The following is an 18,199-nucleotide window of genomic DNA, read 5'->3' on the forward strand; positions in this document are numbered from 1 at the left end:
ATTGGGGCTTGTTTCTGAGTCTGTTGTGTCCTTCTTTTTAATTTTCATTTTTTTTTAAATTTCCTTTTAATTAGGATAGTTTCCATTGTCTGGAACAGAAGGTTTGAAGCAATGTTTGTGCTGAAAGGGCAAGTTTTAAAAGTGTCTATGGAATCTGGGATCATAAATCTTGGAGGAATTCACGAGGCTTTCTGCAGCTAAAATCTTGCCTTCTTAAGCTTCTTTCTTCCCCTTTATATGCCACCTAGAAAAAAACTGAGAGGTTTGCAACCTATAGGAGTATGTAAATAATTCAAAGTTAGTGGTAAACAGAAGAAAATTACTTGACTTCAGTCATGTTACCCTCTGAGTGGGAGCTGACCTTTGAATCTGTGATATTTTTTCTCATTTGCTGCATAATGCTTTAAAATTCCAAGTAGCAGCAACTATGTAAAATAAGACTTTATTCACTGTCCTAGGGTCCAAGTCTAGTGAAGGGTGATTGATGTAGATGTTATGGTGTTCCTAGTAATCTCAATTACTCTATAGTATAAGGAAAAGGGAGATGCAGAGGGAGTTTTTTTGTGTCTTATTTTATTTTAGACTTTGCCTTGCTTAGCTTCGCCTAGGTTCAGTTATTGGTAGAGGTCAGTTACTGTTCTAAATCCCTGGAAGCAGTTGCAGCAAGTTGGTCTGAAAAGTGGTTTTCATCTTGTCCATTCCTCATCTTTGCTGAATATGTAGGAGCAGGTAACTCAGGCATGGGTTTGGGACCAAGGGCATTGGCAATCAGCAGACCTGAATAACCAATGTGTTCAATATACAGAGAGGCTCCAACTAGAAAATCACACCCCATGGCAGAGTTTAACTTGGTGTCAACAGGACAACACACTGAATTTGCAACAAATTGTTGAATTTCAGATTTTTTTTTTCTTTGGGTTTTTTTTTTTCTTCTCCAATGGATTGCTTTTACTTCGTGTGTCTGCTGTTACTTAGGGATCATGAAAAACTCTCTTTTTCTTGCAGATCACCCGGTGAATGAATTTTTGGATCTGTTCAATCGCCACATGCTTCCTCATGCAATAGATGAAACCCACATTGATGCAGAGTCAGCTCAGACTGAACCCTGTACTTCAGACTCTGTGCAGGATTCCTCTGAATATATAATATTGGATCCTTTCTTTCCACACTATCCAGAGTTTGAAGACGACGAAGACTGTGAAAACACTACTGATGTTACAACCCCTCCAGCTTTGCAGTTCATCAATGGCAAGCAGCAGGTCACCAGTGCACCCAAGAGCACAAAAGCTGAGGAAGCCAGGAGCGACCAAATCGAAAGCGTTGCCCATTCCAAAAACGTCACCTTTTCCCAAATCAACGAGACAAACACATTCATCATTAATGAGCCTGAAGCTTCTGGTACTATGCAACCAAGCAAGGCTGGAGAGGTGATGGGGGCGTTTGAGGTCACACAACCAACCTCAGGGGCTGCAATGTTAGAACCTGTCTATAGCGGGGAGTCTGAAGTTGTGACAACAGATAAATCAGTGGCCACCACTTCTTCACACGAGCAGTCTCTGCAAAACAGCAGAGAGACCATGGCCTGGCAGGGAACTGAGGAGAGCTCCACTAAGGATAGCAAAAACCTGCTTTTGGTTCCTAGTGAATTCTCTGGAGATGGCTCCACTGAGTCTGATCTGTCCACTTTGGTCTTAGATGTTGTGACAGGGTCAAGAAAGGAAGATGATGAAAAAAGTTCTGGTATAACATCTTCTCCTGATGCATTTACTGTGGAAAGTTCTGCTGTAACTGCTTCTCTGGAGGCAGTTTTTATTCCTGCTACAGTAGACAATGCTGACCTTATTTCAGAAAAGGCAACCCCTGCTCCAGGAGACCATTATAAAACAACTCTTAAACTTAATGCAAATTCCCCTGTTGAAAACATTCTGGAAACAAGTCATACAGCAAAGCCTGAGATGAGTGCTGCTTCTTTTATGGTGCTGGAAGGCTCTGGAGATGTGAAAGACAGCATCACTGTAACAGAGGAAATAGCAGTAACAGAAACACTTTCAATGCAAGACGCTTCTTTGGGCTCCGGCACAGCACTGCTGACAGAATTTTCTGTGACTGATTCAGGAATCACCTCTGCTTTGCCCAGAACTATCAGTACTCCTTATCCTGCCTTTGATCAAAGTCCTCAAGTGACTGTTGCCACCAAGTCCGTGTCTGAGCTAATTACGGAAAAAGTTCTTGCCAGCTCTCTTGTAACTGAAAAGAGTATTGATGATGAAAAAGAAATGCACACCACTGTTTATGTGGGTCACCAAAATTCAGCTACTGCTGCAGAGGAAAATTTGGATTTGAATGAACTCGGGAGCACCACAAGTGAAGTCAGAACTGTAAGTCACGAGCCCCTCAGAAAAACAGTACCAGGTACCGTAAGTTCTGAAATCAAACAGGTCACCACCGTTCCTCTCTTGAGGGAGAAGAAGCTTTTTGTAAATGAAGGATCAGCAGAGGAGCCTGCAGACATATTTTCAGGGGGTTCCACAAGCAGAGTGGTAAGTATTGGCTCCCCATTTATTGATCCAGGTTCTGGAGACACAGATTTTGTCGTTGAGTCCGCTACTTTGACTTCAGTCCCGATAAGGCCTGTCACTGAAACACAAACAGAAATGTATGAAGGAAAAATTTACAGCACAGATGATGCTTCACCAAAGGATGCAACAACAGAATACGAAAAACATGCAAGAACAGATGAACCTGCAGTAACAATTTTGAGTACTTGGTCAGAGAGCTTCACAGAGGGGTCTGGAGCAGAAAGTCAGACGTCCCTGGATATGTTCAGTACCAAAAACCCAGCAGAACTCAACACGGAAACAAAACCAACCTACACAGTTCCTTCTGACATAAAATCTGATTCCATGAAAGAGACAGCATCTCACATTGCACCAGGAATTGAAACTGGAGATTCAGAAACGGGTGAGGCCACATCATCTCCAGCATCTGTGGTCAGTAACAACCCTCATGAGGGCTTGGAGACACATGGTGCTGGCAGTAAAAAAGCAGTAGCTGAATCTACAGAAAGCAAAGATGCAAGAGTTGGTTCTTCAACTGTCTCCTTGGGCAAGATTTTCCTGATTGAGCACGGCTCTGGGGAAGAATTCAAAGATGACAGCAGCACCACAAAACTCATGTCTAATGGACCTACGGAAGAAGTACTTGGAGGTCATTTCTCAATTACTGACCAGGGATCTGGAGAACCTGACTCATCCACTGGATCATTTGCAGAAACAGCAGTTGCCCCTACTGGGAGACCAGAAATGTGGGAGAAGGATGACAGGCAAGCTGTCAGCACATCACCTCTGCATCCTGCCGTCACTACAGATCCTGATGAGCAGGTCACAAGTTCTGAACATGAGGTAACCTCCATGGGGACTGCAGGGGATGTGAGAACTGAGGAGAAAACTGCTGATGAGCTGGCAGCGAGAACTTTTACTACGAAGATTCCTTTGATGGAAGAGATACAATCTGGGGAAGAGACGGCAAGCGAGATTTCACCAAAAGCTACGGAATCTTCTGAGGAAACAACAACAGACTTGTTCTTTAAAAGTACACAGACGAGCCATGAACACCTGGGATTTCTAAATGTTCCAACTCCCAGTCCTTACCTGGAAGAAAAGGAATTAGAAACTGAACCTGTCAAAAAACCACTTTTGCCATTTAATGATGACAGAGTAACTGAGGCTGTAACAATTGAAAGGAAATACGTAAGCTCTCCAGCCACAGTTGTAGAGCAAGAGGAAGAGCTGGTGCAAAACATTTTCCCTACTAAAGATATTCCCAGAACATTCCTGACACCCAAGGAAGAAAAACTGCCAAATAATGAGCTCATTGGTGATCCACTGTTTTCAGGACAGGGGTCAGGAGACGACCTTGCTGTTCTTCCTTCTGTAGTGCCATTTGTTGTCCAAAAACCCAAGAGTACCTCAAGCCCTGAAACTTCTCACCCTGCAACTATGGGACCCGGGCTTTCCACTGACATGACCCAGGGCTTTGAACGAGGAAGCACTCCAGCAAATGTTGAAGTTAATGAAGAAGTCACAAGTGCTGTAGCTGAGCTGCTGCCAGAAACTGGAGACCCATTCCCCACCTCCACCTTCCCCAGCTCCTCAGCTTCAGCAGAAGACAGCTCCAAGAGCTTCATCCCTAAAGAGGTTGAAGACACCACACATTATTTTGTTGCGAATGAAGAACCACAGGAAAAGGAAACTGACCATGGGAGAGGAGAAAATGAAACAGATAAGACAACACCCACGTCTAAAGCTGATTCTCAGGAGGAAAATTCACATTTTCTGATTAAAGGTGGCACAACTCCTGTATCTGTTATACTCAATGGAACTTCCAGTCCTGAAACAGAGGAATCTCTTGTAACATCAGCAGCAAAACCTCTGGGCAGAGTGCTACCTGAGGGCTCTGGGGAAGGATCTGGCTGGGTTGGTGTTTCAGATTCATCTGCCCCTGACACGTTTTCCCATTTCTCAATACCCACCTCTTCCAAAGTGGAACTAAACGTATCATCTAGTGTTCCTGGACCTGTTTATTCCAAAGTTATGACCACAGAGACTCCGAGAGATGGATCACAGACTGCAATCACGGGACGAGTCTCCCTTTTCACAGAAGAAACAGAGGTTTTGGTAAATCCATCTGCTGCTCATCCAAAGACAGCTTCATCAGAGGAGCTAACGAGCGACACTGGGTTATATGAAAAAATTATTCCTATGCTTGATGATAAAAGAAGTGTAATATTGAACGTTTCTGTTTATGGTGATATTACCCTGATTGAAGAACGACTGCAAACCCCACCAGAAGAAACAACTATTATAGACATGGATCACTCTACATCAATGCCTGAGGATATAATAAGTGTGCAGACTATGCCAAATCCTGTCACACAGTCAACATATGGCTATGATGATAGCACGACAGCTGAAGGAGAGAAATATTATTCCACTCCCAGGTTTTCCATGGCCACAGAAAAGACACTTGGATCTGGTGACACACTTCCTCTGACTACTTCCAGTCCACCAAGTAGAGAGCTGGTGACCTCTGGGCACAAACCAACCTCAGGTGACGTGGATTTGGGTTCAGGGAATGACATGAGTTTTGCGACAGAAACTCTCACCACCACGGGACCCTCTGAACTGGGCATTTTCCTTCCCACAGTGCCATCTCTGGCAAGCCCCCAGGTGCCTCTGGAGTCCCAGCCTGTTGTGACCAGCCCCACAGAAGACACCTATGAGCCGAGTACTTCAGCAAACAGCCAAGCAACAGCAGAGCAAAGCGAAACAATCTCTGGCTTTTCTGGGATGGGCCAAGAAGAGCTGGCTGATAATCAGCCTGTGGCTCCTTCTCTTACACCAGTTGTAACTGGTGAGCCAGAAGAGGCTTTGGCAACTGGTGAGCTTGAGTTAAGCGTTGTCACCACACAGCCAGCATCCCAGATGACAACTGTGTCACCCACCAAGGGTGCAGGGAATCGTCCCATGGTGTACACAAACACAAAATCAGCATCAGCAGAGTATGAGGAGACAGATCCAGTGACTTTTTATTCTGTTTCTCAAGCTCCTCAATCCTCAGTAACTGTTCATTTAGTAAACAGAGTATCTGAGTACCCTGAGGTAATCATTACCAGCACATCACCATCATCATCATCATCAAGGGATTCACATCAGTCCAATCACTCCTCGGGAGGAATCTTCAAAGAGGTTAGTTCTGATATTACAGCAACATATAAACCACCCACGAGTGACCTTCTTGACACAACAGAGTCCTCTCTGCTGGAGCTTTCTCCTGAGCCTGTTTCAGACAGCACAAGCACGGAAAGCACTCCTCAGTTTGGCAGGATTCTAACAGGTGGGACAGAGGAGACAGAAACCCCTGCAACTGATTTACCTGCTGAGGAAGAAGCTGCTGTTTCTGGAGATTCTCCATCAATACATGTCTTGCCTACTGCTTTTCTGAGTTTCGGAGAAAGAGCGAGCACAGATATCCCAAAAGTCAGCACAACAAAAGTGGAAGCTTCCTCAGGGAGAGCCAATAATCCCCACCGAGAGGAAGCCAGGACTGCTGGGAGGCAGAACCCCTGGCTCGTGCCCACAACTGTTTCCGACTCACCCAACAGCATCGAAAGTGAAGGATTTAAACCTGGCCAGGAAGCAGCTACAGTGCTCACCTCGCCCTCCCAGCTTTTGGATGGAGGCACAGAAACACAGGCAGCCTTGTTTGGCCAGGGGGAGATCACAACCACCTCCTCTAACATTGCAGCCAACAGCATTGCCCCTGGGAACAGCCCCTACCAAAAGGAGCCATCAGCGCTGGGCTCCGAGGAGCCGAGCACTGTGGAAACCGTGACTTCATCATTTTCCCTCCCGGAAGTCACGAACGGATCAGATTTCGTGATTGGCACCAGTGTGGGTTCAGTTGAAGGCACGGCAGTGCAAATTCCAGGTAACTTCCCCAAAATGCGATCCCTTGTGGTGTTATGTGTGTTGTGGTCCTTGTGGAGGTGTTGCCTGGGCTCTGGTGAGGGGTGTGACAGTCAGAGCTCCTCGTGAAGTGACAACGGACCTTGTCACCCTCCAGCTGAGAAATCAGCCTGGCTGTGGCCCCCACAAAGTGGAAGAGGATGGGGGGGTGCCAAAAAAAAAAAAACAACCCCAAGCCCAATGACTTTCCATCGTGGAGCTCCGGATCAGAGTGGAGGTAACCAGCCAGTTCTAAAAGGCAGGAAGGTAACGTTGGTTGTGGCAGGGAAATCAGCTGGCGTGATTTCATTTGCCAGATTACAAAGGATGATTTTATCTGGTGACTTTTCTTGCTATAGTTCTTACACAATTGGTTTTCTGTGAAGGGTTGTTTTTAAGTTCTTGCAGTTGACCTAGAAAGCAACAGTGCACGTCTTAGGATCAGAATTTTCTATAAAATTGAACTTCTCTTGACCTACAAGATAGCTTTCCACGTAGCTTTCCAAATCAAGATCTTCTTTTCAGCCTACATATAGCTTTAAGTGGTCGATGCAGTGTCAGTCTCTTAAAAATTACAGAACTTTTTTTAGACATAATTTGCCACAATATTTTGTTTTCCATGATGGTATTGGGAACCATTTCATCAAATACATGGGTGATGCCAGTAGTATCACTTCAATTCATATTTTGTCTAGCAACATCTGATGAAAGAACTGGACTGGTCTGATTTTATAGGTTTACTATTATTTTTTCCTCAAATAATCCAGGTAGCTGGAAATTTGAAAATGTTTACTGTGGAAATGTCCAGTCTGTAGAAGGATAAACAGACAGCAAACACACAAAAAATGCCATTAAGGTGCTTAACAGAGCCCTACATTTGTGACTTTCAGTGAAGCAGTCAGAAAACAAGCACCCTATTGAATGGATGGGATCAGAACCTTTCCAGAACCTCCAAGGTGAAAACCTTACTCACTTAATCATAACCCTGAACTTTTGCACATAGAGTTTTCTTCTGGAGGCTTTCAGCTGGACCTTCTGCATTCCCATGCCTAGACAGGGAAATTGGTACTGTAAGAAGAATTTGCATCTCTAATTTGCAAAAAAAAATAGATATTATTACTTTTTTTTTTTTTTTTGGTCATAAATCCTAGTCAGATTGCTTTGGGAAAGGATGACCAAAAAAATCTTAATTTTTCTCATGCCTCTGATTTACAGAACTCTCTTATCTATTATGTAAGTTGTCAAATCCAGGGCTTTATTTTTGCCTGTCAGAAAGGCTGTCTTCAGGATTTCCCTCTCACTGTGAGAAACTAACTCTCAGATATGGTTTGGTGTGGACTTGTCTGTGTGAGTGAGTGCTCCTAGGCACGAAATCAAATGCAAATACCCAGGTATGTAAGCTCAGTGGAAATAAACATCACTGGAAGGCATAAAGCTCTTCAAGGAAATGATATTTAAACGCTAACTCCCGTCACAACCGAGGATTTCACAGCAGGTAAGTTTTTATCTTAATATTCAGTCCAGAGTCAAATGCATTCAGAGCCTTTGTTTGTGTTCTTTAAATGTATTTTTAAGAAAGGCAGGTGGGAAGCACACATGTGAGAAAAGAAATAGGACTTGGTGGGGGTTGATTGATTGAATATAAGCAGCCAGTCAGTATGTTCTGTGTACCCTGTCATTCTGCATAAACTAACCCTGTTCAAGAAAAAAGCATTTTCCATTCATTTTGCATATGTTTAACTGTTTTCAGCTATAATTAATTGTCATGTCATGCAAACTACATCCTCAGCAGAGTATCATGACTGCCAAATACAGTACAAATTGCTGTGAAAAAAAAAGTAATTCCAAGAGTAATTTACAATGTTCATAGTAAATGCATATTGTTGTTGAAGTTGAAAACAGTGATGCCTGAAGACCAGCTTTTCTGTTTTATAAATCTTATTTTGAGCAGTTGAGTACATTAATAGAGTTTCTGTAACTACAGTAAAGCCTGCACCACCAATGCAGCAATGAAGAAAGATATTTTTTTTTTCCTCCTGAAAATCAAAAATACACAATTTCCTTGAAACCAGGGAGTCAAATTCCCTTTCCTCCTTGTTTAACAGGCCAAGATCCGTGCAAGAGCAACCCCTGCCTCAACGGTGGTACCTGCTACCCTCGTGGTTCCTTCTACATCTGTACCTGTCTGCCAGGATTCAACGGGGAGCAGTGTGAATTAGGTAAACTGGTTCCATCTGCTGCTGATCAACTCGAGTTTAAAGCTCTTGAACATGAAATCTGGTGTGCTTTGGAGTTGAAGGTTACATGGATGTTTGAAAAATTTCACCCCGAGGTGTTACTTTGGGACTATTAAATTGAGAGATCCCCATTGTCCCTCCTCTTTTCCATCTCTCCATAAAGTGCATAGATCTGTGCACACACACAGGGGTCAAGGGAACTGTAAATTAACTGCAGGAGCTGGAATTCCCAGTGTGAAATTCAAAACCACACCAAATAAATAAAAAAAAAATAGACACTAGTATTTGGGACGGTTCCCTAAGAGCTTCCCATAGTTATTTGAAAGGCTGGTAAGATAAAATATTCCCAAATGTGAATGGGAAGCTGAGAACTGAACAGAAACTTGAAAATTTTTGCAGGAAATTTTAGATATTATCTCATTCATATGCATCTTTGGTACAAATTAGTATTTTGGTAACAATTTTAGCTGAGGAACCTCTTCCAGTTGCCTGTGACATCTTTGCATCTCCTGTGACTGTAGATTTCAAGAGATTCACCAATGTGGTTCATAATAACCCATTTTCCTTCGAGAAAGGAAGACAAAGTATGATAAAATGACTGGAACAAGTAAGACCAGCATAAAGTTTGACCAGAGCATATTTTAAAATAGAAATATATATATTTTAAGCCTTCTGCATGATGCAGCAATTATTCCTAGTTGATTGTTTGTAGGTATGTCCAGCTTCTCTCTGAGATTTTAGCAAGTGAACCACGACTATTTCTGGATGGAGATGTTTGAAAAATCTGTGTGGAAGCCCACACTGTGATTGTTTCAGAGGAACAGCACTCATTAGGAAACTTCATATGATCTTCTTCATGAGGAGACACACTAGCTTACAACCTGTGCGAAAGCAACCCATGCTGAAAATAATTGTATAAAATGAATTGTGCTCCAATTTAAAAGGTGAAGACAAGGTATTTTAGCAGCTACAGGAGGCAGGGACAGGCATGCTATTTGTTTACTGTGCAAGACCATGAGTGCTATGATGTTTTGTCCTTATCGCGATAAGGTTAGACAAGAAAGAAATGAGAAATGCAAACCAATGAGATTCCAGAGCCTGCCGCTCTGCAGACTGAAATTAGCAGTCTGTTTAATGCCACATGATAAGGTTTCCAATATTTGAGTTTTGTGAAGATATTCGAGGCCCCTGGTGGGCAATGGGAATTTCTGTTGTGCCAGGGTGACCCGCACAAGTCAGATTTTCCGCCCGGAGAAGGCTGCGTGTCATTCCTCCCTCTCATCCCCACAGCCACCACTGGGATCTTTTGCAATGCTGCATTCCTCTGCTCTCTGGACTGGTCCCAGTCACCGGCCTGACTGAGGCTGCTGAGCATCTCCCTGCTGGCAGCTGGGTGGGTGATGGAACCAGTTTTGTTTTCTGTGCAGATATCGACGAGTGCCAGTCCAACCCGTGCCGCAACGGAGCCACGTGCATCGACAGCCTCAACACCTTCACCTGCCTCTGCCTGCCCAGCTACGTTGGGGCTCTCTGTGAGCAAGGTAAGGGCTGCTCCCTCACCTGTGCTGCTGCACGCTCCATTTCCAGCCCAAAATCCTTCTGGAGTAACAGGGAAAAGCCTCCTAAAAATGAGAAGGTGGAAGAATCCCACAAAAATCTGCGGGAAGTCACCAGCGGTGAGGAGAGCTCCTGATTTTTGTTGGACTTCCCCTGACTCGTGGTTCAGGGTGTTTTCCCATCTCTCACTTTGCACAAGCCCTACCCACATGCTAACCTGAGTGGAAGCCATGCACAAAATATAAACTGATACGTGGGGCAATTTCTGTGTCAAAACAACAGCTCTCAGGCGTTGCTTTTCAGCAACAGTTTTCAGGTGGCTCCAACCCTTGTTGTTTATTCTGCCTTGCAAACTGCTGGGAAGACACATAATGAGGCTCTCTCATTACTGTAGTGATGCTCAATGAGTAGGAGCAGGGTTACTTTGTGGCTGAGTTTCTCTCTTAAAAAATTATATGTGGTGTGAAGGACATATCAGAACCCATCACCTCCAAAAAGCATCAGTGAGATGTAGGACTAGTTTAGTGAATAAGAGATTAAATATTCCTCCAGTGGGGACCACAGCTTTGACAACTTCATCCTACAATTTTCAAATTTATTTGTTCTGGGATTCTTTTAGGAAAAGTAGGTGCAGGATTATCATTACAAGGAGATTGTAAAAGGCTTTCTAAGCTGGACAACTGAAATATGATTGAATACCCAAGTTCCTGTAGTTGTTAGAAAATTGCCTGCAAGAAATCTCACAGAATTTACACGAAACATTTGCAGTGCAAGATGCTTACTCAATATGTGGGAGGAGGAATAGGGTAGCAACATTTGTTCTGTCAATAAAATTAATGGAGGCATTTCCATGGGAAAAAGAAACGTTGCTTGCTAAACTTATGAAAATATGCTTTTCTTTTTCCTTCAGCTGAATGATTTTGGCCACAGGTGCATGAACTAAACCTTTGGATTTGTTTTATTGATATTGTGTATTTTCATGTTTGTTTCTCAGCTTCAGTGAAGAGTGGTTTGCCAACTCTTCCAGCTCAACCTGTAGAGATCTTTGTTAAAGGTGAAAAATCTCAGAGCTGATCAGCTTCAGCATTCTTAGTGTTTAACCTTTTCATCAGTCTTGCTAACCTTGTAACTTGAGAAGGCTTTCTGAATATTGCCACCCAAATTAAAAATTGACAGTGTTTTTACACCAAAAGAAATAAATGTTCTCACTCCCTTCCTCCTCCCCTTCATTCCAGCAAATCCATGGCAGCGACTGGCTCTGAGTGCTATGGTAGCTTTAAGCTGCTTTTTATGACCAACCTGAGAGTGCATTTTAGGTGGTTAATGGGAACATTTCCTAGTTTGTCAATCAGAACCAGAGCTGTGCTCTCTCAGCTTTGGAATTTAAATTTCCTTCACTTAAAGTCCTGCAGTGGTTTGGGACTTGGGAAAAGGTTTTAGTGCCAAATTTCCACTCCACCAGACAAAATAAAACTGTGTTGGTGATTCAGACATGGTTGTCTGGCAAGCAGGCTTTATTTCAAGGCATCAGTCCTGACCTCACTAGATTGAAAGACCAGCCAGGACGACAGAATGTGCACCTCGGTGCCACAGGAAAGGTGGGGCTCAGCACACCTAGATTATATTTCATTACTTCTTCTTTTTTTTTTTTTTTAAATTTCAAATATACTATTCATTTTAGAAAGTTTAAAAAAAAAAAGAACCAAGTCAGGCTGAAAGGATTTCTTAGGCACAGTGCTGAGCATTCAAAATGCCGTGGGAGGGAATGGGAGCAGGGAGCATGCACTGCCCTTGGAAATGAAGCTCAGAGTAGGAGGTCACCACATCTGCACCCACTGCCCTGGTGCAGAAGGAAAAGCAGAGCTCAGAATTTCACCCAAATGCCCCTGGGGACTGAGGGATCTTGGACAGGGGTGTCCTGCTTGTGTCAGCATTTGGAGGGGATGTGACCAGGGGACAGCACGGCAGCGAGCCCTGGCAGGTGGTGAAGGTAAAGGAACCTTCTGGGTGATCTAATCCAGGCTGAGGCAAATCAGTCCTGAGGCTCAGGGAGCTGGAACTGGCTCCCTGACAGCCCTTCCTCTTGCCAGGTGGAAAGAGTTCAGCAATCTGAGCCTGGGAACATCTTCCTGAAGCGAGATGGAAGTGTCAGATGTTAGAAGTAGTGCAGCTGAAAGTTCCCTCAAAAGTTTGCCCTTAAACTAGATTGTTAGCTCAGTTGAGCTAATCATCACTTCTGGTGCAGGTGAGATTAAAAGGGACAATATCCTCTTTTGCCCACCACCTGTATCTTTTCAAAGGAAAGATGGATATTCTGCTTGCCACTTTCTGACATTTGAACATCACCCCTTAAAATTCATAAATATCCCCCAAACACTTTCCCAAAGAGTGACAGGAGATTGCAGTAAATCTTGGTGTGAGTTTTATTCAGGGAGAGCCATCAGTCTTTCCATTGCCATCTCTCTGTGAAAAGCCCCTATGACAACTCTCAGGAAATGGTAGAGGCTCGCAACTTGAACCTCAATTTTAAGGGTGAATTCTCTTTATGAGAACTGGACAAACACGCCTGTGGATTTTCCTCTTCCTTCCTTGGCTGGCTAGAGTTTCCTTTTCTTTTTCTCCCTTTTCTGCTGTAGCTGGTGTCTGCCTGCTCTCAAGGAATGTTTTAAGCCTAAGGTTTGGCTTGCTTGCAGCTGGACATGTGTGCAAAAATGGCACATGTGTGTTTGTAACCGAATGCGCCTCCTTGGGATAATTCAACCAGCTGCTCTCCTCCAGGTTCTGAAAACATAACAAATGTGGGTTTTAACCACCCTATCAGGAATCTCGTGTTCTTATAACCCAGGTTCATTGTTTCAATGTCTGTGATTACTCCAGTCTCATTTAATTCACTTTGTTCCCAGGGCTTGGCTGGTTGGGGTTGAGGTAGTTGAGAAGGGCTCAGGGGAAAGGTAATTTCAGAAAACAGATGGTCTCCTACTGATGTCTGTCAGCTGAAAAGAGATTATTTTGGATACTTGCTAAAGAAATGGGCTTCTCCTCAAGATGTGGGGGCTAAGTGGCCTCCAGCATTTCCTCATTAGCTGAAGGCAGAGAGTCACTGATAAAATTCACAGCTGAGTAAGACTCTCATTATGTTCTGGTACCTGTGTCAGTCTTTATTTCCTTTAAGCGTCTTCTGGAATTTCTTTAAAGACAATGGACCTATTGACAGCAGCATTGAATAAACAGTCCCTATTTATGTATCAAACCCACTGAGAACTCTTTTTTTAAGTGCAGTGTTAAGGGATGTGGTTACACATGATCAATTGTAGTTACAGAGAACAGAAGCTGTGAGACCACCTCCTTGCACACACCACTGAAAACCCCTGTAAATTGTCATAAACCCTGGATGAGTTTTAAAACACCACAAATACGGTGAGCAGTGTTTCAGTCCTTCCATCACATGCTGGAGCAAGGTTACACAGGTCTGTGGCTGGGTACACAATTAATGTGAAGTATTGCATTCAATAAACGCTTGCACCTACTCTGCTCACAGTGGTTGGGTCAGAAAATTTACCTGCAATTAGTGTCTACTAATTCAGAGACACTAGTTCAATGGTTCAGTAAAGGTACTGGAAAATTTATATCCATATGGAATCTTTTTACCTTTTTGTCACCCTTTTAGCTTTCATCATTGAGAAAGTGTTGCACACTGAGGACAAAACTGTGCAGAGATGAAATTGCCCCCACAGTTTTACTAGCCTGGTTTGCATTTTTTATCCTCTACCATCTTGAATTTTCCTTTCCCTATATGTTTTTTTCCTCTTCTTCTCAACTTCTCCTCTAAAAAAACCCTAACCAACCCCCAAAAATGCCAACAACAAAAACCACCAAACACAAAATCCGTTGAAAAACCCCAGAATCCCCCGCCACTCTCCAACCCCAAACAAAAAAATCGTCTTTTCCAGCATCTAAAAACATCATGTATTTTATAGCCATCAGTTCTGGTTTGTTTCGTTTTGGGATTTTTTTTAGATTTGGGATATACACAGGTGCAGAAAATTACTTAACTTTTTGCCAGTGTTTGGCACCTTTTTTCTTACAAACAGAAATTGTGTGATTTTTTGTAAGATAAATTGTGTTATAATTCATGCTCAGGCCATTATATCCAACTTAGTAAACACAGTCCTCTCAGTTTTGTATTTTCAAGCCCCTTTGCCCCCCCCCCCCCCCCCCATTTCTCTCAAATCCTTTACATCTTCCCTAACAGAGGCCAGGGAAGGTTTGATTAAAATAGCCTGGAAATCCTCTCTAGCCACGTTTTTCTCAGCTCCTTGTTACTATCTTACTTGTTTCCTGTGGGACAAAGGAGTCCCTGAACAAGATAAATAATAAAATCTTAAGTGCCTTCACAGAGGACATAGGTCTGTTAGTCAGCTTTGTGTGGTTAAACAAATGTTCCAGAAAGCCCAAGGCAGACTAAACTTTAAAAATTACCTAGATGCCAGAGATTAAAGCTGTGTCTGCAGCCTGCACCTCACACAGAATACAAAGAGGGAAAAGATAAAAAAGCTAACAATTTGGTTATGTAGATTACATTCTTTTTTTCATAGCTGGGATGACTCAAGGCACAAGCAGTTTTCTACAGTTCAGCTTCCTGGAAATAGAAGGGACATAATCACTGTAAGCTTGATTATGTCTTTGCATTTGGTACATTTATGTCAATGCTGATGGCTTTTGGGAAATTGTTTTGATATCAAACTCCTAAGACAATGACTACATTATTAGTGTCAGAGAAATTCTGATAAGCCTCAGGCGTGGCTTTGGCACACTTTGTTTGCCCTTTGAAATCCGTTTATGTACATGTAAAATCTAGCTTGTGTCATGGGGGATTTAAACCCTTTTTTTGGAAAAATAGACAATTTGGTGTGTCAGTATGGAAATGGCCTCTTCCTGCTGTGAATTAAGAACCTGTGCTGGGAAAACCTGCTTTTTTAGGTGGTGGTAGCAGCTCACAGATAAGTAATCCCTTAGTTAGGGTATTTGCAGCCATCAGCCCTTGGCATGTACTGTAATATTTGGTTGTTTCTGTACTCAGGCAAAAAGAGCCCCTTCGGCCCAAGCATGTTATTGACCACTGGACTGCATTGACTGACTGAGAATGAGAAATCCAGTTTCCAGCCCCGAACATCTCCATAGCTCTGGGGAGGCTGGAACAGTTGGCTTCAGACACCGTTTTGCTCAGGGGCCTGATAAAATTTAGTGGGAATTGGGTAGTTCCTGGTGGATGTGTGGGGTGGGGGAGGCCAGGCCTTGTGCTTCTGTTCCTCAGCATCCTGAGGCCCCTCAGGGCGAGCCATCCCGTGCTGAGATAGCTGTGGCTGAAACACACTGTAATCTCTTGCTGAAATGTCCTTTATGATGCCATTGCATCTGCCATGGCTCCAAACTCCCTGCCTTTCCCCTGTTATTCTCCCACTCCTCCCTAAAACTCCCTCTTATCACTGGCAGGTCCTTCCCATCCTCAAGCACAGCTCAGACGTCACACGATCAGACATCACACTTGTTTTGCCCATCTTACTAATGCTGATTTTTCCCTGTGATTCATCCCTGCAGAAGCAAACTTGGAACTGAAACTCTTGGGGTTTTTTTTTTTGCCATCTATTCTGTTTACAGCTGCCTAACCTTGACAGAATAATTAATGTCAAATCCATGTTGTTCCTGTTCCAAGGCTTGTGTTTATTTCTCCTATGCATAGTGGCTGGTGTGAATCCTCTCTGTGATGCATTCTTATCAGCACCATGCCTCATGCAAGCACAGACAACGTGCAGTTTCATTACTTTGTATTTCAGCTTTGCAAACCTCCTAAGAAATTGATGCCTAAAGTTGACTTCATCAAGGAAGATGGGTTTTGGGGGAGGATTTGGAGGCCTGAGCTCAGAAAGATAATATTGCAGCTTTGCTTCTGCAGACTAAACAATTGCAATAATTTCCCCTCATATAATTTTGAGTTATCAGTTTCTTCCAAACTTAAGTTAGTACAGTGACTTGAAGAATGATTTGTCCTTGCAAGTAAAAATTCCCATCCCCATGTACAGACTCAGAAAACTGGTGAAATGAAGGTTCACTGCAATCCAACATCCAGGGATTTCATCCGTCCAGGGTGACAGATGTAGATGTCCTCCTGAAATTGCCCAGATTCAGCTTAATTCAATCACTGGAAACCTACAAAGTTTCCAATTGTGATTATATGCATTAGATAAGTAATAGTCTTGCAGTTTGTGCTGGAAGTGGGTAAACAGAACTGCCTGAAAGTGAGGTCCCAAGGATGGGTGTACTGAGACTGGGCAAGCAGAACTACCTGAAAATGAGGTTCAAATGATGAGTCTTTGATTTTGCATGCCTTGACAGATGGGTTTTTCTTGAAACTTTGTCCCGCAGAAAATCTCTTGGTGTAGATGAGACGTGCCTGGTTTTGATGCACTGACCAAGCGTGCCTGGTTTTGGTTGACTGACCAAATGTGCCTGATTTTGGTCCATTGATCAAATAATTCTTGTCTTGGTCCATTGACCAAACATGCCTGGTTTTGGTTGATTGATCAAACATGCCTGGTTTTTGTGCATTGACCAAATAAATGTGCCTCATTTTGGTCCATTGATCAAACGTGTCTGATTTTTGTCCATTGATCAAGTGTGCCTGGTTTTGGTCCATTGATCAAATGTACCTGTTTTTGGTGCACTGATGTGCACCAAATGTGCCTGGTTTTGGTTGATTGACCAAATGTGCCTCCTTTTCTTTCATTGATCAAATGTGCCTCATTTTGGTCCATTGATCAAACATGCATTGTGTGTGTTGACCACACAACGGTGCATTGACCAAACATGCCTGGTTTTGGTGTGTTGACCAAATGTGCCTCATTTTGGTCCATTGATCAAATGTGCCTGGTTTTGGTGCACTGACCAAACATGTCAGGTTTTGGTGCCTTGACCAAACGTGCCTGATTTTGGTGTGCTGACCAAACATGCCTAGTTTTGGTTGATCGATCAAATGTGCCTCATTTTGGTGCTTTGATCAAATGTGCCTGATTTTGGTGTGTTGACCAAACGTGCCTGGTGTTGGTCCATTGACCAAATGCGCCTGGTTTTGGTGCATTAATCAAACATTCCTGGTTTTGGTGCACCGACCAAATGTTCTTGGTTTTGGTTGATTGATCAAACATGCCTGGTTTTTTGCATTGGCCAAATGTGCCTCATTTTTGTCCATCGATGAGATGTGCCTGGTTTTGGTTGATTGATCAAACGTGCCTGGTTTTGATGCACTCACCAAACGTGCCTGATTTTGGTTGATTGACCAAATGTGTCTCATTTTGGCGCATTCACCAAACGTGCCTGGTGTTGATGCACTGACCAAACGTGCCTGATTTTGGAGCACTGACTGGGACTTTGTGCTTTGTCTGTGTGCTGCAGACACGGAGACCTGTGACTACGGCTGGCACAAGTTCCAGGGGCAGTGCTACAAGTACTTTGCGCACCGGCGCACGTGGGACACGGCGGAGCGGGAGTGCCGCCTGCAGGGAGCACACCTCACCAGCATCCTGTCCCACGAGGAGCAGATCTTCGTCAACCGTGCGTACCCTCCTCTGCCTCACCCCACCAGGGACAGCTGGGGGTGCCAGGGAGTGTCCAAAGGAGGAGATGGGGAAGGGTCTGGATGGGAGCTGAGGTCGCTCGGGTGGTTCGGATGGGGAAGAGGAGAACTGAGGTCAGGCCTCAGCGTGGTGTCCAACATCCTCTGAGGGGCATCTCTGATCTCTGCTCCCTGTGGCAGGGTCAGACCCTCAGGGGATGGCCTGAAATTGTGTCACGGCAGGTTTAGGTAGGACTTTAGGGAAAGGTTCTTATCCCTGAGCACTGCCC

At 43.7% G+C, this 18,199-nt stretch overlaps 1 protein-coding gene across 1 annotated transcript in view; it reads left to right on the plus strand.

Moving 5' to 3' along the window:
• Positions 1 to 18,199, plus strand: part of VCAN (versican) — an 89,705-nt gene that overhangs the window by 55,410 nt on the left and 16,096 nt on the right. The window contains exons 7-10 of the mRNA XM_054287689.1: positions 1,006 to 6,489; positions 8,612 to 8,725; positions 10,171 to 10,284; positions 17,750 to 17,908. Coding sequence (XP_054143664.1) covers positions 1,006 to 6,489; positions 8,612 to 8,725; positions 10,171 to 10,284; positions 17,750 to 17,908 — 5,871 coding nt within the window. The remainder of the gene's footprint in view (positions 1 to 1,005; positions 6,490 to 8,611; positions 8,726 to 10,170; positions 10,285 to 17,749; positions 17,909 to 18,199) is intronic.

This window comes from Melozone crissalis, unplaced genomic scaffold, assembly GCF_028551555.1.
Source record: "Melozone crissalis strain CALT ecotype California unplaced genomic scaffold, PUWL_Pcris_2 ptg000005l_1, whole genome shotgun sequence".
Classification (NCBI taxonomy): domain Eukaryota; kingdom Metazoa; phylum Chordata; class Aves; order Passeriformes; family Passerellidae; genus Melozone; species Melozone crissalis.